We start from the raw sequence: 21,057 nt of genomic DNA, 5'->3' as shown, positions 1-21,057 counted from the left end.
GGGCTCCTCAAACCGGCAAATAGCTCAAACCCCAAGTGCACTGCGGTTGCATCGACGTCGACGCGACTGGGCACTCCTAGGGCTTGGGAATCTCTTTGCAGTTTAGAGTGCCTTGTGCGTTGCAGGTGCTTTGTCGGGACCGGGCACCGACCCACCACAGGGTCGCGTAGCGAGCGTACTTGGACACGGTTCAGAGATCCGAGGTACGCACACGTCGTCGCGGTGACTGATGACTTTGCTTGTTGAGGAGTATGAGCCAAGCCGCGTGACGAATCGGCGCATGCACGGTACGACCATACGAGTAGCGCACCGAGAGAGAGGAGAGCTAGTGGCACCCTTTTTGTGCTGCCTGCGATAGCTGACCGGCCGGCCGGGAAAAGGTCGCTCCCCTCCTTTGCCCGCATCGCACGCCGGCGGGTTGCCTGCCGATCAGTGGCGTGCCTGCCTCGTCGTCGTCGTAAAAGCTCGCCGCTGGACGTTGACAACTCCTGGGATTGGATTGATATAAAAAATCCAATCGGAGGAATCTAACTGAAGTCCAACTAAAATCAAGCATCCATCCAGTCCAATTCTAAAAATTAGTCTCCAACATCCAATTCAGTCCAATTCAATTCCCTTTAATTCAAATACATCCAATATAATCCAAAATTCAATCATATGGGAGACATGGACAATCAGCTATGCTGGACGCCCTCCTCAGCCGCGACAAACTCGCCGGCAACAAAGCTGGCACAGGCTTCTCGCCGGCTCGCCGGCTCGCGCCGCCCGCACCGGCTGCTGCTGTTCGACCGCGCCGTCTCCACCCGCGGCTCATCTGCCCGCACCGGTCTCCCGTCGCGCTGGCTGCCACTCGCCGGCCTCTGTTCGCGGCTCGCCGACTTCATCGCCTCCGCGTCCGCGTGCCTAGAGGGGCTAAATAGGTGTAAGTGTAAAATCTAAAAAATTCTTCGCAATAATTAAATTTGTCGGAACTTCACTATGTAAATGGTTTCGACACTGGAGCAGAACTTCCGACAAAAGAAAATTTCTTATATAAAATTTAAAATTAAACTTGAAAATGCAGAACCTGGCTGAATCAAAAGTTACACAATGATACTAGGAGACTTCTGCAAGTGATCTTTGCAAGCACAACTCGAGTACATAAATCGACACAAAACAAACTCTAGATCAACAAAAATTAAATAAACGCAATAATCACAAGACACAGGAGATTTGTTCCTGAAGTTCACTTTCACTAAGAAAACTACGTCTCCGTTGAGGAGCTCACAAAGAGCCGGATCTTCCACTAACCCTTTACCTCACTCAATCAACCATGAAGGAGGATTGAGTCACTTAATGAAATCCACAAAGGATACGGTAATACAAACTTCCCGTGGCGCGCGCACAAGAGGACGCTCCACGGGCGACACCAATCCGTCTAGAAGCAAGCTTCAAGTGTAACAAACGCGAATCGAAGGATGAAGATGCTTCAAGTGCTCTTGAGATGAACTTGACTGCCCTCTCACTTAAATGGTTGAGTGTCACACCTCAATTTTGCTCTCACCTAAGCTCTAGCTCAATCAACTAAATGATTAGCTCAAGGAGGGATCAGGGAGGAGTTGTAAATGCTCTTGGATGTGTTTGTCTCAGGTTAGATTAGCAGCTAGTGAAAGAGGGGCTGAGAGGGTATAAATACCGAGCCCAAAAAGTAGTCGTTAGTGCACCAGTTAAGTAATTGTTGGAACTTCCGACACAGAATCGGAACTTCTAGCTCAGCTAAAATTGGTTGGCTGAGAACCCCCTGCCGACATGTGTCGGAACTTCCAACCCCATTTCCGAACTTCCGACATACATTGAAACAGTCAGAAAATTCGGTACACAAGTATGTGATTATGTCTCTCCTTAATGGTTAGCATCTCAAATAAGCATTTTTACGCCTTCATTCTATCCATTCGCATCTTTTTTTTAATAGTACCGTGTTTCCTATAATCAAATTTAAAATAGAAAGTATTAAAAGACTTTCTTTTAAATTTAACACCATCCTTTAAGCAAATTTGGCATCTTTTTAATACCATCCTTTAAGCAAATTTGGCATCTTTTCTAGCTCTTTTTCATTTCATTAAATTTTCACCTGTCCATAACTCGATAAACTCATTAGTTTCTTAATTTTATATAACATCGACATCAAAACCTACTCGGGGACCAAATGTACTTTCAGCGCTCGCTGGCCGTACTGCCTCACCTCCGCCCGCGGCTCGCCGGCCGCCGCGCTGCCTCGCCTCCGTTCGCCGTCGCACAGCCTATTCTCGCGCCTCGCCAGCTTTGCAGCCTCCGCACCCGCGGCAACTGCCGCTCGCCGGCCGCGCTATCGGATACCGAGCTCGCACCCTCCGCCCACCCCATCAGCCACGGTCGTATGCCTCCTTCGCCTGCCGTAGCCGAGCGTCTCCTCCGCTTGCGGTAGCCACCGTGCGCGCCGCCGCTGCTCCTGTCCAATGCGCATCGGCGAGGTCTCCAAGACTTGAGATGCTCCGCGTGACGAGGGCAAGCTACAAGAGGCGCGGCGGCTGGGGAAGAAGACGCGCGGCAGCCGAGGGAGAAGACGCACGGCAGCGAGGCCGCGAGGGAGAAGATGTTCGTGCGGCTGGCTTCCTGTACGTCCAACGCTCCCTTCCTCTGGTCCAAGAATGTTTGGATTATCCCCTAATTTTCATCCAATAGAATTCAATCCTATTTCATCCAAAGTAAATGGATGTCCATATCCAACTGGATCCAAATCCAGTAGAGTTTAAGTGCCAAAATTCAATTGGATTCGGATCGAACCCAATCCGTTCCCAGGAGTAACGTTGACTACTTTCCTGAACAGCGAGCTGCGGTCCATGCACCGGACTACCAGTACCTTCCCCGACCTAAACAGCACAATACGTTCACCAATCGCGAGTTGCTTGAACAGTCTGGAGGTCAAGTGCTCCACTTCCACATCGGCTGGAGGCTGCCAAGCAGGCCGCGGAACGCGTCCTTCAGGGTTTGTCTCTGCACGCACGGCACGGGGGGTTGCTTGTCAGATGCTCAGATACGTGGGAGTAATCGTAAACCATGGATAGAGTACAGAGATCGGGTTAGAGATAAGTCTCACCCTGCAAGCACGCACGTCATCGCGGCCACAGATGAGCATCCCGTTCAGCATGTTCGTGGCCTCGAACGCAGCCAGAAACAACTGCTGGCTCGAGGATATGCCTTCCTGCAAAAAAAAAACCCTAGCAACGGTCACCTAAGACTGCGACGCGTGGCTCCCCGCACGGGCCCCCACGTCGCTCCCCGCACGGGTGACTCGGGCGCGCGGCGAAACCTAGCGCCTCCTCCAGCCCCTTCCTCCTTCTTCCTCCACCTCGCCGCTGCCGGAGGGGGCCGCCAGAAGCCTATGCGGACTCCGAGGAGGGCGGTGGCGAGGCTCCCTTCCTAGAGGGCTGCAAGTGTCAGCTCATGCGGGGGTTGACGCTCAGCTGCTGGGCTGGTCCTAGCTCCGCGGCTGGGCGCGGCGGGGTTGCGGGGGAGGAGCCGCGGGTTGCGGCCAGTCGCAGCAGGCCGGTGGCGCAGCCCTCTCAGGTGTGGCGGCGGCAGGAGGTGGAGCCGGTGGCGTCGGGCTCGGGGCGCCAAATCCGGTGCCTTTGGGGGCGGATCCAGCACCCCCGAGGCCAGATCTGCGCCGCTCGGCACCAGCAGTCGATGACAACGGCGGTGCAGGAGGCAGGCGTGGCTTGTTGCGCCTGGGCTGCGTGGTGGTGGCCTGGTGGGGAGCGGCGCTGGGTGGAGGCCACGAGGCAGTGATCCGGAGAGGAGGCTGCACTGCGGCGGGGCTAGCGGTGCGCAACTAGCGTGCGGCATGGAGGAGGCATGTCGACAAGGTGGCAGCTGGCGCACAGCCTACGCGAGGCGTGATGAGGCACGGCGGCGGGGCCTCCCTTTGGGAGGGCTTTCATGGTGGTCGTCCCAGGAGTGCCGGGCTGAGTACGTGCAGGCTAGGGATGGGATGCTCTGTGCGAAATCCTTTGCCGGCGATCTTGCTGGTGCTGATGGCGGCGGCGCCCTAGGGCGTCGTTTCTCCCCGTTGGGGATGTCATTTTGGAGCCTAATCCTTACTGCACGGGGTTCTCTGGGTGGAAACTTTATCCAGATTCTTGACGAGTGACAACGGGGCCGGTGGCATCATCCCCTTCTCGGAGGCATCGTCTTTAGAGTCCCAACTCAGTCTATGGCATTACTGGTGATGCTTTGATCATGGTAGTTGCAACCAGTGGCAGCAAGGCGGCATGGAGCAGGATAGCAAGCTAGACGGGGGTTGCTAAGTCATGTGGAGGTGATTGTAGGTTTGGTGGCAGCTATAGGTTGTCTCTTCGTTGTCGAGCTGGCTGCTTGTAGCGAACCGCGGCGGCTGGCGTTGCTTGGCAACTGTCAGTGCGGCGCGGGGTTGCGTTGAAGGACGGCGCTCGCAGCAACGGCATCGTGGGACGACTCGGCTTGCAGCGGAGTGTGGCGGGTGGCTCAGCTTTGTTGGGCCATTCCGGTGCGGTACATCGTCCGCATCATCGGAAGACGGCGCAAGCAACTACCCTGGCTTCCTAACACCGGCGATGGCTATATGCGCGGGTGGAGTAACGAAACAAAGTTGACCATAATGGCGGCTCAGTGTCCAGTGGAGATCTTAGGAAGCGGAGCAACATTGCTCACCATTTTGATGGCGATATAAGTGGAGATCTTAGGAAGCGGAGCAACATTGCTCACCATTCTGAGAGCGATATAAGTGGAGACCTTATGAAGCGGAGAAACATTGCTCACCATTCTGATGGCGATATAAGAAACATATCCGTGACATGGAGAAACGTGGCGAGCGTGGCGTGGCCCCCGCACGTGGTGTATCTTCGGGGCTACAAGAGCGAGGTGGAGTCCAACGGCGGATGTGGCGAGGCCCCCGCACGTTTGTGTCTTCGTGGTGGCGACTGCGAGGCAGCCTACGAGAGGTCCGGATCCGATAGTTTCACGCAGATAGAGTGTATTGTAGCATCGGCACTACAGCGAAGGGTCCTGCAACGCGGCGGCTTTCTTGGTGCAGTGCATTCTGTTTTGTATTGGTTCTCCGTCAACGGGGGTTACACCGGAGGTTTCGCGCGACTACCTGAGAGTGGATTTGTTGGGGGGCGTTGGTCGCGGTGCCTTAAGGCTTCTGGTTCTGCTGCCATGGTCGAGTGCAGTGTGTGATGAGGTCCCAATCCAACCGGTCGGCTGTGACAGTTTTAAGTTGAGTTTACACGCGGTGATGTCCCAATCTAACGGATTTAGGTGGTTTTTTCTTTTTCCTTTTCCCAGATGTGGTCCCCAGAGCTATAGTTTTGTACCTTTCTGCGAAACTCGCACTGTCTCCGGTGTGGTTCGTTAAGAAAAAATGAGTGCTAGTAGCACCCTGTAGTAATCGACGGCCACGAAGTTGGCCCAGCGGCCGCCGGCGGCGTCGTGGCACGTGCGCAGCGTGTCTCCGCCAACCCCCGCGAGTGCTCCACGTACGCCGTCGCCCCGAGCGGGACCGTGCGGAAGTAGCTCACGAGCACCAGCGACCTCGTCCTGTCCCCGAGCGCCGCCGACTCCGACGGGTTGCAGCAGACGCCGGGCTCCATCCCGCCGTCGCCATCTACGTCGCCCATCAGCAAGCAGCCAACCAGTCAATCATCAGGTCACCGAGCGCTGGTCAGGAAAGAGATCAGAGCACGGCCAATGCCAGCGTCGGGCTCTGAATCCTTACACTGGTTCTCCACCATGTGGTCCCACAGTTACGCGATGCCCTCCGCGGCCTGCTTCCACCGGGCCGAGGTGAACACCAGGAGGCGGTGGCCCCGCGCCACCATGTCGCGGACGCGCGGCCAATCCCCGCCGCGCCGCGGCATCCGCGAGACGGGGAACCGGTACCTCTCCAGGCCGGCGTCCAGGAACAGCTTCGGCAGGCCGCGCTCCGAACGCACGTAGTCCTCCAGGATCAGCGTCACGATCTCCGACGGGTTCGACGACAGGAACGCCTCGACCTCCCTCATCGTGTCGATGGCCGGCTCCTGCACAGACTTCAGCTTTACCGGAGGCCCACTTTCACAGGAGACGGCAGAATTCCTGCAGGAGCAGGAATCCTCTGAAAATTCTCGCGTTCTGAATGTGAATGGGGCACAATTTGCTTTGCTCACGAATGCGGTGAAGTCGAAGCATTTGCCTCCTTTGGAGTGGCACAGCCAGACGTCGCCGCGGAAGTTGTACACGTCCAGCATCAGCGCCCTGACACCATTCTGCGGAAAAGATATCCGCGAGCATGATCCATTCAGGATCGTCAGAATGCCGAGCTGGTCTGAATGTGAATTCAGAAGGCACCGACTAGTTCTGCAGTGGTGGTACGTTCAGTTGGTCGGTGACCGAATCGTCCTGAATCCTGATTGTACAGCGTGACGCGCGGGACCCCGGTGCGCGACGGGCCCGCGGATGGAGAAGGAGTTGTGCGTCGTCAGGAACGCGTACTTGTTGAACGGCAGCGACGTGTCCTGAGCAAAGGGAAGAGCAGCAGCGTGTGCAGCTGAGTACTGGAACAGGTCTGCAAATGAAAATTCAGGCTCTGACTAACCGTGCAAAGTACCCAAACAAATGCTCCCTCAGTCCTCGATCCACAAAAGAACTTGAATCTCTTTTTTCTGTCTGAACTTGGGTCATTTCCTCTCCGTACCTTAATCGTATGAAACAAGGATTTCGAAGATTTCGATGCTCCTTGTGCCGTCAGCCCTGACATGGAGCAGCTTTCTTGCACGGCTGTACTACAATAGCAAAGCCTATGATTCTGTGAAGTTTCTCAATCTATGTCCCCAACAAAAATGGAGCGCACTGCGGCACTGGTTTGTGGTTTCGCTCGTTTTGTTTGCAGAAGAGATGCAGGCGCCCAAGGAAGCCGCTGGCGTTCAGAGAGAACATACCAATTGGTCTGTGAGAATATGCCTTGGAAGACCATGTAAGTCAGTAAGTGCGAGGCTCATGTCCTGATGTCCATGTCATGGCGTAACTTTCATAGCGGAAGCGTCCTTATATTCTCTTTTCCCAATCCACAAAATTTTGTTGCGCCTAAAAGAAAATCCATCAATTGCTGCAGCCATTCAGGATTTAGCTGAACCCTTCCATTTACATCCGTTATTCGAATTTGCCAGTCAGGATGAGCCTCACAAGTCACCACCCCCATCATTATCGCCAGTTATTTCGAACGGTTCAGGATTCTGTAGCAGAAGGGGACATGCACGAAGAGAACAATCCAGAGCTTTCAGGGAATATCCCTCTGACAGCTCTGGATTATACGGACACCAGCAACTGCATTTTCAGCTGGTTGGCGATGAAAGAAACAATCATAACTATCGTCAAGGATTGAACTAGACACCACCGAAAATGGAATCCAAACGTGCGTGTTTACATCACGAGCAACAAAAACCAAGTTTATTCGGCACACACCATAACATGACTCCAGGCACACCTTACGCCCGCACCCGCACACCAATATTCACACGCGCCCGCACGACATGAACGCCGGAGCAGCGCTCCGCCGCGGCGGCGGCGAACACGGCGTGCGCTGCCTCGCCGGCGTCGTCTGATGATCTGACCATCACTTGTCGCCGGCGGACGACGACTCGGAGAAGAATCGGTTGAGCGCGGGGAAGACCTCCGGGCGCTGCGTGCTGAGGAAGCGGCGGAACGCGTGCTGGCTGTAGCGCTGCCCCTCGTCGGCGTTGTCCAGCACGGCGCTCTGGCGGTTGCTCTTGCTCACCCGCACGTCCGGGTTCATGAACACGTTCCGGGTCAGCTGGAACACGCACATCCCCGTCACGAACGACATGGCCGCGATCAGCGGGTACACCTGCGCGCCGGCAACGCAACACACCAGAGTTATTAGCGCACGAGCACGATCATGAAGCGATACGCTACAAACAAGTGGAACGATCATATGCGTACATCTGGCTTCAACCAACGGCCCATGTCGGTCGACCTGTTTGCTGCTGCCTGACGCTAGCTGCTGTAGACGCTGCTGGGATCAGGTTCACCACTCGAGCTCGCTCTGAAAGTCTCTGGATGGCTGCTGTGCCTTTTCGATCTTGTGCCGCTGAAAGCTGGTCGATGGGTGCCATGCAGACGCGCTCGCGTGCGTTTATATACGCGCCGGCAAAGTGCCCGGCAAGCCGAGCGGCGCAGCCACGGACAGCGAATTGCTTCGGCGCGTCGCGGTGTCGGGGCGATTGTTTCCTGTGGGCGACGAGGCGGGTTTTCGCCTCACGGCGTGTGGAGGCCGCTCGCCCGCTCGTGCTCCCGGTGCCGCCGAAACCATGAGCTGCCCGTTGTTTCGCCCGCGGCCCTGCTGGTTGTCAAGGTCTCCGGCGCGTGCGCGCTCCCCGGCGGCGCAGGTCAACCCACCCCGGCCGTGTTTCCCAAAACGACCGTTCGATTGGCCCGGTCAACGCTAGCAGAACGTTCCAGGTCAGCAGCCCGTTGCTGTCACTAGGGTTTGCGTCAGCATCGATATCTGAATGTGGGCCTGTTTAGTTTCCAGCGCAAAAACGCAAAAAGCTGTAAACGCAAAATTTTCGAAGGAATCTTACTAATTAAAGTACTAAATGAAGTCCATTTACAAAACTTTTTGCATGGATGGGCTGTAAATCGCGAGACGAATCTAATGAGCCTATTTAATCCATGTTTGCAACAGTGATGCTACAGTAACCATCCGCTAATTATTGCTTAATCATGGATTAATTAGCATCATTAGATTCGTCTCGCGATTTACAACCCATCTGTGCAAAAAGTTTTATAAATAGACTTCGTTTAGTACTTCAAATTGATAAGATTTTTTTGCAAAAAGCTTTTTTGCGTTTATGCGCCCTGTTCTGAACAGGCCCTGTCTCTCTTGGACGCCGTCCGTCGACGTCGGTGTGCGTACGTGTGGATGGCGAGTGCTCGTCAGAATATGCTGCTTTTTCTGGACGTGATGAATTCCCGGTCAAGTCCGGGAACCTGCTCAGACTCTCTTCGGGTTTTCTGAATCTGTGGGAGTACGCCTGGTTTTGCGCGTGGCTGCTGAAACCTGAAAGAGTAGTAGTAACTCTTTCGTTACCCCCAACTTCCAACGGCTGGGATGATGATGCGATACGTGAGAGGACGGAATGGTTGCAGCCTGACACGACAAGTTAAAGATGGGTGGGCATTACAAAGATCGAAGCTTCAAGCAACAGGGAGTGGTTTGTGTGTCCAGGCGCATGCAATACCATGGGAAGAACGAACTCGTGTTTGGATTGCCGCGTAGAAGGGTGTCGTGAAGGATATGCATGATTTGCAGATGCTAATAAATTCTGGCCACACAAGTCGTGAGAAGTGTTCAGACAGGTTTATAAGCTTGTCGGGCTCTGAATTTGCTACAACAAAATTGTAATTCAATTTTTTCACATGAATCGTACTAGTACTTCATTGAAGACCATTGTAAACTAGATCCTGTGACTTCTTTTTTTTATATATATAAAAAAACAGCCCATCTATTCTACTCGCAGAGAGTTCTGTGACTCAGGCGAGGCTCTAGTGAAAAAACGGAGTGGATTGCATACTTGGGCTAAAAACCTCCCAACAAGCAGTGTCGCCTAGCCTTTGTGCGGCCCATAACGCTAGGCTTCAACGGGCCAAATTCTTCATAGGACTATGGATGGCGGCCCATTCCGAACGCGCCGCCCGCGTCCTCGCCGGCGCCACCACACCACAAATATCTCCCACCGCCTGTTCGCACGACGTGATGTCGGTAACCACACGACCTAACGGTCAATGACACTGGGCCCTGGCCCAATGACGGGACCCACATGAACAAAAAATATAGGCCAAGAGCGCTAATCACTCGGTGAGCTAAAGCAATTTCTCCAGGCTTTGACGGCGCTCCGCTTCTCTCCCCCCATTCCGCACCAACTTCCTTTCCACGCCAGGGCCCGAGCTCGAGCTCCGTGCTAGGGTTTCCTCTCCCGCCGCCGCCGGTGGAGGAGGAGTAGGAGGAGCCGAGCCAGTAGCGCCGGGAGGGGACCATGGGGACGCCGGAGACGTCGCGCGAGCCGTGCCCGGACCGGATCCTGGACGACGTGGGCGGCGCGTTCGGGATGGGCGCCGTCGGCGGCTCCGTCTTCCACTTCCTCAAGGGCACCTACAACTCCCCCAACGGGATGCGCCTGTCGGGCGGCGCGCAGGCCGTGCGCATGAACGCGCCGCGGGTGGGGGGCAGCTTCGCCGTCTGGGGCGGCCTCTTCTCCACCTTCGACTGCGCCATGGTCTACGCGCGCCAGAAGGAGGACCCCTGGAACTCCATCGTCGCCGGCGCCGCCACGGGCGGGTTCCTCTCCATGCGCCAGGGCGCGGGGGCCGCGGGGCGGTCGGCGCTCATGGGCGGGATCCTCCTGGCCCTCATCGAGGGCGCCGGGCTCATGCTCAACCGCGTCCTGGTAAACCCGCCGCTGCCCGCCGAGGATCCCAACCTCACCGCGGCCATGGGCCCCGGAGGGTTCCCGGGCCTCCCGCAGGCGCCGCCGGTTGTGGCGCCTCCTGAGGCCGCGAGCTCCAGCGGTGGGGGTGGCTGGTTCGGGGGGCTGTTCGGCAAGAAGGAGGAGGAGAAGAAGGCCAGCTCGGGCGGGGGCAAGTCGGAGATCCTGGAGAGCTTCGACACGCCGAGCACCCCGATACCATCGTTCGAGTACAAGTGAGGAAAAAGGTGCGATTTTTACTCGATTTTACTTACTCTTCGGTCCGTGTTCCTTTGGGATTTAGAGAAAAAGCTAAAGTGATATTTACATTCGATTCGGCCCCTGTTTACTGTTTGCTCGATTTTTGTTTGGTGCTTCGTGGAGTAGAACTCATATTCTTGCCGTGGAAGTTAGAAATCGCTTAGTGTTATTAGCTTGCTATTAGAGAACGGGGTTGGTCTAGTCGTCCTATATACATCTGTTCGGGACACGGGTCAGGATCTACATTGGAAGGGACACGGGAGAACATTGCTTTGCCACCCTTTGCAAAGTCCTAGTATTGCTTCTCCGTCCACAACCAAGGATCAGACCTTCAGGTTAGGGTCAGACAGCAACTACTGTGGAGTCTCTAACGGCTACGGCGCCATGTCCAAACCACATCATCAGTGATGCGGGTACAGCATTTGCCATTGGTGCTGTCAGGGGTTCTTTCTTCCACTTTGCCAAGGGTCTCCGCAAAGCGCCTGGTGGCACACGATTTGCTGGTGGTCTGCAGGCTATCCGCATGAATGTTCCACATGTTGCTGGCAGCTTTGATGTTACCGTGCGGTTATTCGGTCGTCCATGCATGGCGCGATTCTCTTTGCCCTAGTTAGTGGGGTAGGGACTATGATGCAAAGCTCTCAACCTGATGCTATGCCTACACCAGCAGATGTTCCAGCTATCACCCCTGTGGAGACATCTTCAGGTGGTGGGTGATTTAGTGGATTATTCACAAAAAGGAAGGTGGAAGAGGGAGTCACAAATAGCAGCAGCAAGATTGATACTTTAGAGACTTCCAACTTACAAGGGAGCCAAGCATGCCAATACCGTCGTTTAAGTACAAGTAGATGTATTGGATTGTTCTTTTAACTTAAGTCAGGGTCAGTGTCAGGCAAGGATAATATTTTCGTGTGATATGGATAAATTCAGGTTTATTTGATGATGTAAAGGAGCAAAAATTCAGGTTTCACTTGTTTGTAGTTTCTTCTTCTAATTTTTTGTTGTTGGAGTTGGACAAATTGTTTGCGGGCATGTTCGTTATCATGCTGGGCACTACTAGCTCTTTGTTAATTTGTGCTTCCTTGTGCCCCTGTTGATGTTTTAAGAGTTCTTATATGTCACAACTCAGATGGCTACCAGCTGTTGGGAGTTGGCTTGTTCCATGAGGTTTGTCCTAGTCTATAAAATCTGCAAATTTTGCTACGATCATGAACATTACACCATTAGCTATAGAAGCTAGAAAGATAAGTAGTGTATGTTTTGCTGATTGATTACTTTGTAATTATTTATGTGATCATTTACTCTCATGAGTCATATTGCAAAATGAGGAGTTGTTGTCAGTTTATGAGCATATCTGGTCAAGAATGGCTGGCCTAGTTTCCAGAAGAATGAAAGAAAAAGTTCAGTCAACTTGTGTGTATGAATTATGTCTCAGCAAGTTATATAGGTCTATTTGAAATAAGACCAGGATAACTGAACAAAGGATGACCTGTAAATTTTACAATTCGTTGACCTAGACTTTTGAAAGATCCAACATTTTGTAAATGCAAATATGTTTGTTTGGCTTGCACTGAACATGTCTAATTTCTTGTTTCAATTTCATTTCAAGTGTATATAAACATGCCCCTTATTTTCTAGTTTTAATTTTGTTCAAATGCAACTTTGCAAGCTGGAACTCCATGAGAAAAGGTTTTAAGCATATTTTGTCCAATGAAGTAATTGAAATTTAATTTTAATTGTTATATGAAGGCTTTCTTTGGATAGGTGTTTCGCTGAGGCAGTTAAGTCAATCACTCTTCTTTGATCAGAATTGCCAGGCTGCAATAACTCGTATAAGCGCTATGCATGGAGGTTAAAATTGCAAGGCCTTGAATCACCTATTACTTGGTTGCATTCTCATTGAGATTCTGACTTGCAGCAAACCTGTGGCATTTCTGTTAGACAAGGGCGAGCATGTGCTTCATTTTCTGTACCGCCTCGACGCTAAATTTATTTTGTGCTTTTGATTCTCATCAAGCTTATGCATAACTAATGACGTTAAGATGCCGTGGCTACTAGAGTAGTGCTTGCAAACGTTAAGCCGTCGATGTTTTTGCATACTTTTAACTGTTTATCTCTTTTTCCTTGGTTATTTTAAGTAACAGATCAGAATTCATGGCTGGATAGACTTCATGAACTAGTGTGCTAATTTTAACGTACCTGACAGGTTTGCTGATGGAACTGTTGCTTACCTGGTCTTGAAACGTGGTGATCGGAATTGGGGATGCAGATCAGCAATACAATAACAGTGAGGACAAGCGATTCACTTGTTCCATAACTTATTCCCGCCTTTGCCGCTCTGCTTTGACGGCTCATATCTATGCGCACCCGCCTGTATGCCTTCTGAACGTGGCAGATTGGCTACTTTTTGAAATGATGTAGTGGTAGTAGCAGAACAAGCAGAAGCAGTAGTGTACTGCCTATATGATAGCATTTGTGCTGTGTGCAATGTGACACACTCGAGAAAACCCGTGTTCTATGCCTCATGCTGGCCTCTGAAGGGCAGTAATTTTTTTAGTTCTGAGTTGAGCTGTTCCACTGCATCCTGTCGTTCAGAAGAACCATTTTTGTGCCAGTAGCTGGTTTTGAGCTGCAAGGTTTTGCTCGCGATTTGCCGAACTGCCGTGCCGCTCTGGTTTACCCGTCTGATGCCGCACGGTGTGCCTGTGATGTACGGTACTGCGAAGTGCGAACTGCTCTATTGATGACTGCTCTTCGGTACTGCAATTCGGTTGGTAAACTGCCCGTCGTGGTGTGTAAGGTAAACGATCGAGATCGGCGACTCCAGAAACAGGCAATTCAGCTTCAGCATCAGCACGCGGAGCTTTCGTGACATTCCCAAGACAACCGCGAGGCTTACTGGCTAACTGAACCGAAATGATGCTTGGATTGTTTTCCTTTTTATGCTGAACGGAAACATCATCAGCTGGACACGTTAATCTGCAGAACAGAGGCATGTATGAGCCGATCTCATCAATCAAACCTGTCCATCATCCATAAACAGGAACACGATCACTGAAACTAAATTTGAGAAAAAAAAACCCCCTTAAATTACTATCAAGGCTCACCACACGTGCCGGCGATCACGAGAAGCTCGAGCTGCGACAGCGGCCGCGCACCTGACGCGGCCAGAGAAGAAGAAGAAGAAACCTCAGGTGTTTGGCCGTCGCGATCGGCGGCCGTGCCGCGGCGGTTGCGATGGCCATTGCTCCATCCCCTTTCCCTCCTGCTCCCACCACTACCACTACTACTCCCGCAGGCGCGCGGATTCTGTGTCAGACTGTCAGTGTGTATGATCACCAACCACGTTGCTTCGGCAGGGAGGCACTGAACCGCAAGCAACCCAGCCCGGGCAGGCCGCGTGCGCAGAGCCACGGCCACCGGGTAGTCGCCGGCGCGCTTACGCGTCGTGCGTCACGGCCTCGGCCGATGAGTTACCGTGAAGGAACCCAACCGACGGTGGCAGAGCGGCGAGGTTGGTGGCGCTTTGCCATCGCGGCCGGCGCCGCCGTTGGCTCACAAGCAAGCGAACGCCCTCCTGCCGAGCCCATCGCCGCGCGCGCCTCCTTTCTTCGCGTTAAAGACCCGTGCGCGCGGCTCACCCAATGCGCGCCATATACTAGTGTTGTGTGGCCGTGGTGCTCTTCTGCTCACCGCACGCCGCGCGACTGCGGAGCTAGCGAGCGATGGAGCCCCGGTGTTCCGTGCTGGTCCTGGCCCTCGCCCTCGCCGCCACGCTCTCCATCGCAGGTCAGCTCCTCACCGTCTCCTCTGCTCTTGCGCGTCCCCTTCTCGTGATGTCTGTTGGGATCAACGGGCTGACCCCTCAAGCGTCTGTCTGCCAATCCATTCTTGTTGCAGCGGCTTACGATCCGCTGGACCCGAACGGGAACATTACCATCAAATGGGACATCATGTCGTGGACGCCTGACGGTTATGTCGTGAGTACTCACTTGCATTATGCTGTTAATCATGCTAGAATGGGACATTGGGACATGATTGGATATCGATAGACGAATTTTTTGGTCACTGACAACACGGCGAGATCGATCGAGTTGCTGTCGCTGACATGACCGAACGAACCGGCGTTTGCGATTGCAGGCGGTGGTGACGATCAACAACTTCCAGATGTACCGGCAGATCATGGCGCCGGGGTGGACGGTGGGGTGGACGTGGGCGAAGAAGGAGGTGATCTGGTCCATGGTGGGCGCGCAGGCCACGGAGCAGGGCGACTGCTCCCGCTTCAAGGGCAACATCCCGCACTGCTGCAAGCGCACCCCCGCCGTCGTCGACCTGCTCCCCGGCGTGCCCTACAACCAGCAGATCGCCAACTGCTGCCGGGGCGGCGTCATCAGCGCCTACGGCCAGGACCCCGGCGCCGCCGTCGCCTCGTTCCAGGTCAGCGTCGGCCAGGCCGGCACCACCAACCGCACCGTCAAGGTGCCCAAGAACTTCACGCTGCTCGGGCCCGGCCCCGGGTACACCTGCGGCCCCGCCAAGATCGTCCCCTCCACCGTCTTCCTCACGCCCGACCGCCGCCGCAAGACCCAGGCTCTCAGTGCGTTCGCGTTCTCGCTTCTCGCTAGCCTCTTCCTCTGACACGACATGGCTCATGGCTTCCTGACGAACGCTCACACATGCCTGCAGTGACGTGGAACGTGACGTGCACCTACTCGCAGCACCTGGCGTCCAAGTACCCGTCCTGCTGCGTCTCCTTCTCCTCCTTCTACAACGACACCATCGTGCCCTGCGCCAAGTGCGCCTGCGGCTGCGAGCACAAGACCTGCGTCCAGTGCGTCTCCATCATCTCTTGCGCGCGCCTCTTGAATGCCGGCCTGCGTTCGCTCGAACTGACGATGAGCTCTCGCATCCAGGGGCGACTCGAAGCGGCCGCTGGCGGTGACGGGGAAGCACGAGCACGCGCACGCGGCGGCGGCGCGCGGGCACCGGGACAAGGAGGCGCCGCTGCTGCAGTGCACGACGCACATGTGCCCCGTGCGCGTGCACTGGCACGTCAAGCTCAACTACAAGGAGTACTGGCGCGCCAAGATCGCCATCACCAACTTCAACTACCGCATGAACTACACGCAGTGGACGCTCGTCGCGCAGCACCCCAACCTCGACAACATCACCGAAGTCTTCAGCTTCGACTACAAGCCCGTCGTCGCCTACGGATCCATCAGTAATTCCCTTTCTTTCCTACCTCAGCTCCGTCGTCAGTAATTCTCTTTCTTTCTTACTGCTCAATTCGCCACCGTGTCCGTGCTCTGCACTCGATCTGGACGTGAACTTGATGGGATTGCTGTCTGTTGTTGTGATACCATCAGATGACACGGCGATGTTCTACGGGCTCAAGTACTTCAACGACCACCTGATGCAGGCGGGGCCGTACGGGAACGTGCAGTCGGAGGTGTTGATGCGCAAGGACGCCAGCACCTTCACCTTCAGGCAGGGCTGGGCGTTCCCGCGCAAGGTCTACTTCAACGGCGACGAGTGCCAGATGCCGCCGCCGGACGCCTACCCCTACCTGCCCAACGCCGCCCTGCCGGCCCCCGCGGCGTCGCTGGGCGCCGCAGTGGTGGCCGTCATGGCGTTCCTGGTTCTGGTCATGGTATGAGACATGAGAAAAACACAGGAGAGCGATCGACCTAGCGCTAGAATCGCCCGGCATGGGGAGAAAAAGACTAAGATTCTCCTCAAAAAAAGAAAAAGACGACGATGTTTTGCTCTGTAGATACAGTCGACGTTTTGGGTTTCAGGATTGGTTTGGAATTCCAAGTTTTTGTTTTCTTTCATTAAGGGCACTAGGGCAGGAGCATAATTTTGAAAGAGAAATCTGTGCATCTCACGTCAGACATAAGTCATATAGCTAACAGCTATGCTGGTGCTTGAATGTGATGAGATTGCTGATAATCTATGGCATCCGCACTCTTTTTAAGTTCACTATAACTTTTAGTACAAAATTTTGCATGATGCCGGTGGAAACAGCTTTATTTCTCGCTAGTCAGTCTTTGCTAAAATTTACAAGTATGGGAATGTACATGCTTGGTACGCAACTGTACATTCGAACACCATAGAAAGCTTCGCAAGAAACTCAATGATCAGAAGGCAATAACATCCAATGCAATCAGGTCAAAACTTTCTGTGAAACATGTACATCACTAGGCATTGGCCAGTAGGACTGCCAATGCTGCCCAGACGGCAACAAATGTGAGGAGAGCCGAAGGTGACTGCCGTGGGGAGGCGTTGGGCAGCCATGGGTACGCGTCCGGCGGCGGCATCACGCAGTTCTCGCCGTTGAAGTACACTCGTCTTGGGAACGCCCAACCTTTCTGGAAGGTGAAGGTGGAGGGCTCCTTCCGGAACAGAAGCTCAGACTGAACGTTCCCGTCCGGCCCAGCCGTCATCAGCAGATCGTTGTAGTACTTGATGCCCCATAACATCGCGGTGTCGTCTGCGAAAGCGGAAATGTTAATGCTTGAAAAAAATTGGAACTGACAGTGCACTAATGCAAGTTTGAATGTGCCCACAGAGTGGACTGAAGTGCCAAGTGCTCACTTATTACTCCATAGGGGTTCAGAGATTTGTAGTTGAAGCTGAAAATGGTAGTCAGGTTGTCGAAATTGGGGTGCTGCGCAACGAGGTTCCACTGCGAGTAGTTCATCCGGTAGTTGAAGTTCGTCACGGTGATCTTGACCCTCCAGTACTCCTTGTAGTTCACTTTGACATGCCAATGCACTCTTATTGGGCACATGTGAGAAGTGCATTGGACTAGAGGTGCCAAGCTCTTCTTGTTAGGATCGTTCACGACAGAGGCCAGATAAGGTGAGTTACCCCTGTCGAAGAACAGCACATCCAACCTTCAGATAACTGAACAAAACGAAAATGACATGTTGACGCTGAGTTCAGTCAGAGTGACTTACTCTACACAGCTTCCTGGTGCGGTGCTGTTATTCTGGCAGCCACAAGAGCATGTTGGGCAGTTGACAATGGTGTCATTGTAAAACGATGAAAGCGAAACACAGCAGGTTGGAGATCTTTGAGCAACAAACTGTGAGTATGTACAGGTCACATTCCAAGTCACTGCACAAAGAAAACAAACGGTCAGCTACTGAAACCCGAGAGGCGTTGCTGTCAGATGGGATCATAAATTTGCCAAAAAAAACAATTAATCTGATAGTTGTTCATGAGTTTATTTTCCTTGCAGAATAACTAGAACATGAAAAGAAGATCTTACTGTGTGCTTGAGTTGATCTTCTCCCATCCGGCGATATAAACTTAGTAGATTTCACTAGTTTGGCAGGCCCGCAGGTATACCCGGGCCCGGGAGCCTTCAGAGTGAAATTCTTGGGCACCTTCACGGTCTTGTTGGTCGTCCCAGCCTGACCAACACTGACTTGGAACGAAGCCACAGCATTGTCAGGGTCCTGTGCCCATGCGGTGAGGACTCCTCCCTTGCAGCAGTTGGCGATCTGCATGTTATAAGGTGTGCCAGGAAGCAGGTCCACAACCTCAGGATCCTTCTTGCAGCAATGGGGGATGTTGCTTTTGAATTTGGAGCAATCGCCTTGCTCCGTGGCTTGGCCGCCGGTCATGGCCCAGATTATCTCCTTCTTTGCCCAAACCCATCCGAGTTTCCAGCCCGGCGCTTGGATGTGGCGGTACTGTTGGTAATTGTATAGAGAAACAACAGCCTGGACAGAAGGTTTCACAAGATGTGAGATAGTGAGATACTGACAGGTCTTGTGAAATGGGGAAAAATGAAAATGATTATAAGTGAGGTTGCTCAAGAAAAAAAAAAGATTTCATAAAATAAAAGGTGTGTGGAATGCGTTTGAAGAAATGTTGATAATGGGAAGAACTGGTCAGGTCTGGTAGGAAATGCAACAGAGGGATAACGGAATAATTCAGTAAAGCAATTGACAGTATACACAGTTCCAAAAGCTAGCTTTGTACTCGTAAAGGAATGCGTTCTTAAAATGGTATTCTTCACGTGCATCCTTGATTGCAACATCACTTGACAATATTCAGCATAAGCGCATCAAGAAAAGTACTGCACTGCTCAAGGACAGGCAGGTTGGGAATATTTTAAAGGACATCGTTTTCTGAGACAAAAGAATGACAGAGAACGCAGCATAATGACAACAAGACTCAAGACTGAAGACTAAGATGCAGTAATTAGAGTTGACCGTGTCTTGTGGAATAATTTTCATGTCAGGTTATCAAAGATCTATGAAAGCGTAAGCAGACTTTTTGTAACAATAGCGATGTGCAGTGGTTTTTTTTTAAATTATGGATGGTTTACTAACCACATAGCCATCTGGAGTCCACTGTATTACATCCCACTTGATTGTTATGTTCCCATTCGGATCGAGCGGATCGTATGCATCTGCAGATTACCAAGGGAAGTTTCATGAAACTTGGTACTACTACCCCCAACTTAAAGATCGTAACGGCAGCACATATACAAAGAAATCGTGCTAAAGGCGTCATGATAATGCAACACAAGATAAATTGAAGGCACAAAAACTTTTAGCATCGAGACCAAACATCCCCAACCAATTGCAAGCAACCATACCAACATGAGCTATTCGTCAGTGGACTCGATATCTTTGAAGCGAACAGAACTGAAAGAATTGTACAGTCAAATGTTTCAATGCTCACATTAGCGATCAAATAATACTTGGGTCTACAGTAATATGCTTCATTTAGTATCAACTATCGAGAGGAGATCACCTTAAAAAAGAGGAAGAAGATCGCAGTTTTAGCATGACACGTCCCGTAAGGACGATTTCAAGCTCTGGCAGAAAGTATGAATCCGCACACTATTTCGTGTAAAATTTGTTTACCGGCCAAATGATAATCATGGGAGAGGCTAATATTATGAAATTGCTAAAAGCAGAGACAATCAAATTCAAAACTTTTTTTTTCTGCGTAATCGAGTTTACGCGGAAAATGTCTGCGCATTATAATCCAAAAAAATGGAGAGAAGGCTCGAGAGGGCAGAAAGGACGCCGACCTGACGAAGGCGTTAGAGAGGAGAAGGCGACGACGAGCAGCGCGACGGAGGCGCACAGGCGCAGGGACGCCGGCCGCCGTCCCGCCATGGCCCGGCCCGGCAGAGCTCAGGAGTCAGGAAGCAGCAGGCCCCTGCCCTGATCACTCTCGCCGTGTCTGCTCCGTGGGGAGGAAGGCAACAGGAGCTCGGGAGAACGAGGAGTGGGTCAGAGGGAGAAGCAGAGGTTTCCTGATCTCTCTGCCCCTGTGGTCTCTGGCCTACTGGCTTGTATACGCGATGGCGATGCGAGGCTTCTGGCGCGCGGCGTGTGTGTTGCCCGGGGATGTAGACATGCACGCAGGTTTGAGCTATTCTTGTGGGTGCGAGGGAGGGGAAGCTTTCCCGGCTTCCCCTTTTGTTTTCCTTCTAGGGGAGTGCAAACCGCGACGAAGCTGTAGCAGTGATGGTGATCCCACTGCCAGCTGTGCCCCCTCTTCTTCTTTTTTTCCGCCCCCTCTCCTTCATCTTTGTATTATTGACCTGTTTTTTTAGAAAGATGAAGTAAAGTTTTTGCACCCAGTTTACCACATTAGGACTTGTGCTCATAGTACTTTCTACTTTGCTGAAACCTGTCATGGACTTGCATGCAGTTTCAGGTTCAGGTTCAGGCCTTTCGATTCCTTGCCGGTTAATCAATCATCCGATGGTGTCAAAAGGGACACGTCCCTGTCATCTCGGTAGGTTCTCACTACTAGTGCTCCCCGCGCACTCCGAATTTCTGCGACAAAAAGTCGCTTTAGCAATGCCGGCCTCTCGAGCTGGGTGTGCGTAATCTTTCCCTGGTGACGGTCAGGCCGGGGGCACTAATTAAGAAATCGATCAGCTCGGGATACTGACTTAGCTCCATTTTCTTGGGCCGGCTGGTGGCTTACGGAGGAGCGCGATGCGTAGACTTGCAGATAAATGAACCAAATCAGAAACATTCAGAATAGTGCCGCGTTGATCTTCCGACATCGTTTTTTCTTCTAATTAATGCTAGTGATAATTTGATATGATCTATTTATCCTAGATAGAGCCCCCAGGAACGTTCGATCGCTCATTCCTCTTGCGAAAACACCACCCAGGGGGGCCGGCTGGATAATTCCTATTCCGTGGATTTTCTGGTCGCTGAATTGACGCGTGTTGTCTGACCGCGTGCATGTGCCTGCCGGAACAGGAGGCTGGCCGCCCGTAGCTTGA

General features: G+C 52.7%; 4 protein-coding genes and 1 pseudogene across 8 annotated transcripts; 2 read left to right on the top strand and 3 right to left on the bottom strand.

Annotated features, from left to right (window-relative positions):
• Nucleotides 1-5,409: 5,409 nt before the first annotated feature.
• On the bottom strand, nt 5,410-7,649 carry LOC112881313 (annotated as a pseudogene).
• On the bottom strand, nt 7,432-8,149 carry LOC112882949. Its single transcript, XM_025948150.1, has 2 exons — nt 7,996-8,149; nt 7,432-7,900 (listed from the first exon to the last, which is right to left on the bottom strand). The coding sequence occupies exons 1-2, from the start codon at nt 8,017-8,019 to the stop codon at nt 7,649-7,651; spliced, it is 276 nt and encodes a 91-aa protein (XP_025803935.1). The 5' UTR covers nt 8,020-8,149; the 3' UTR covers nt 7,432-7,648.
• Nucleotides 8,150-9,919: 1,770 nt separating this feature from the next.
• Nucleotides 9,920-13,363, top strand: LOC112880029 (mitochondrial import inner membrane translocase subunit TIM17-2-like). 3 transcript variants are annotated; one of them, XM_025944484.1, is made up of 2 exons: nt 9,920-10,768; nt 11,911-12,383. In XM_025944484.1, exon 1 carries the CDS (start codon nt 10,092-10,094, stop codon nt 10,758-10,760), a length of 669 nt encoding a protein of 222 aa, XP_025800269.1. In that variant the 5' UTR covers nt 9,920-10,091; the 3' UTR covers nt 10,761-10,768; nt 11,911-12,383. The 3 variants fall into 3 exon arrangements, with proteins under 3 accessions (XP_025800269.1, XP_025800268.1, XP_025800266.1); XM_025944483.1 differs by lacking the exon at nt 11,911-12,383 and adding an exon at nt 11,452-11,852 and having other exon boundaries at nt 9,921-10,768; XM_025944481.1 differs by lacking the exon at nt 11,911-12,383 and adding an exon at nt 12,988-13,363 and having other exon boundaries at nt 9,922-10,768.
• A 627-nt stretch (nt 13,364-13,990) lies between these two features.
• Nucleotides 13,991-16,807, top strand: LOC112880027 (COBRA-like protein 6). Of its 2 annotated transcripts, XM_025944478.1 has the most exons (6): nt 14,108-14,570; nt 14,682-14,761; nt 14,922-15,378; nt 15,468-15,612; nt 15,695-16,002; nt 16,148-16,807. In XM_025944478.1, the coding sequence occupies exons 1-6, from the start codon at nt 14,507-14,509 to the stop codon at nt 16,435-16,437; spliced, it is 1,344 nt and encodes a 447-aa protein (XP_025800263.1). In that variant the 5' UTR covers nt 14,108-14,506; the 3' UTR covers nt 16,438-16,807. The 2 variants fall into 2 exon arrangements, with proteins under 2 accessions (XP_025800262.1, XP_025800263.1); XM_025944477.1 differs by lacking the exon at nt 14,682-14,761 and having other exon boundaries at nt 13,991-14,570.
• A 111-nt stretch (nt 16,808-16,918) lies between these two features.
• LOC112880028 (COBRA-like protein 1) lies at nt 16,919-20,202 on the bottom strand. 2 transcript variants are annotated; one of them, XM_025944479.1, is made up of 6 exons: nt 19,840-20,202; nt 19,130-19,209; nt 18,058-18,514; nt 17,744-17,903; nt 17,379-17,656; nt 16,919-17,274 (listed from the first exon to the last, which is right to left on the bottom strand). In XM_025944479.1, exons 1-6 carry the CDS (start codon nt 19,925-19,927, stop codon nt 16,982-16,984), a joined length of 1,356 nt encoding a protein of 451 aa, XP_025800264.1. In that variant the 5' UTR covers nt 19,928-20,202; the 3' UTR covers nt 16,919-16,981. The 2 variants fall into 2 exon arrangements, with proteins under 2 accessions (XP_025800264.1, XP_025800265.1); XM_025944480.1 differs by lacking the exon at nt 19,130-19,209 and having other exon boundaries at nt 19,840-20,200.
• Between the last annotated feature and the right edge of the window lie 855 nt (nt 20,203-21,057).

Source organism: Panicum hallii, chromosome 2, assembly GCF_002211085.1.
Source record: "Panicum hallii strain FIL2 chromosome 2, PHallii_v3.1, whole genome shotgun sequence".
Lineage (NCBI taxonomy): Eukaryota > Viridiplantae > Streptophyta > Magnoliopsida > Poales > Poaceae > Panicum > Panicum hallii.
This window is presented reverse-complemented; position numbering and strand designations above follow the sequence as displayed.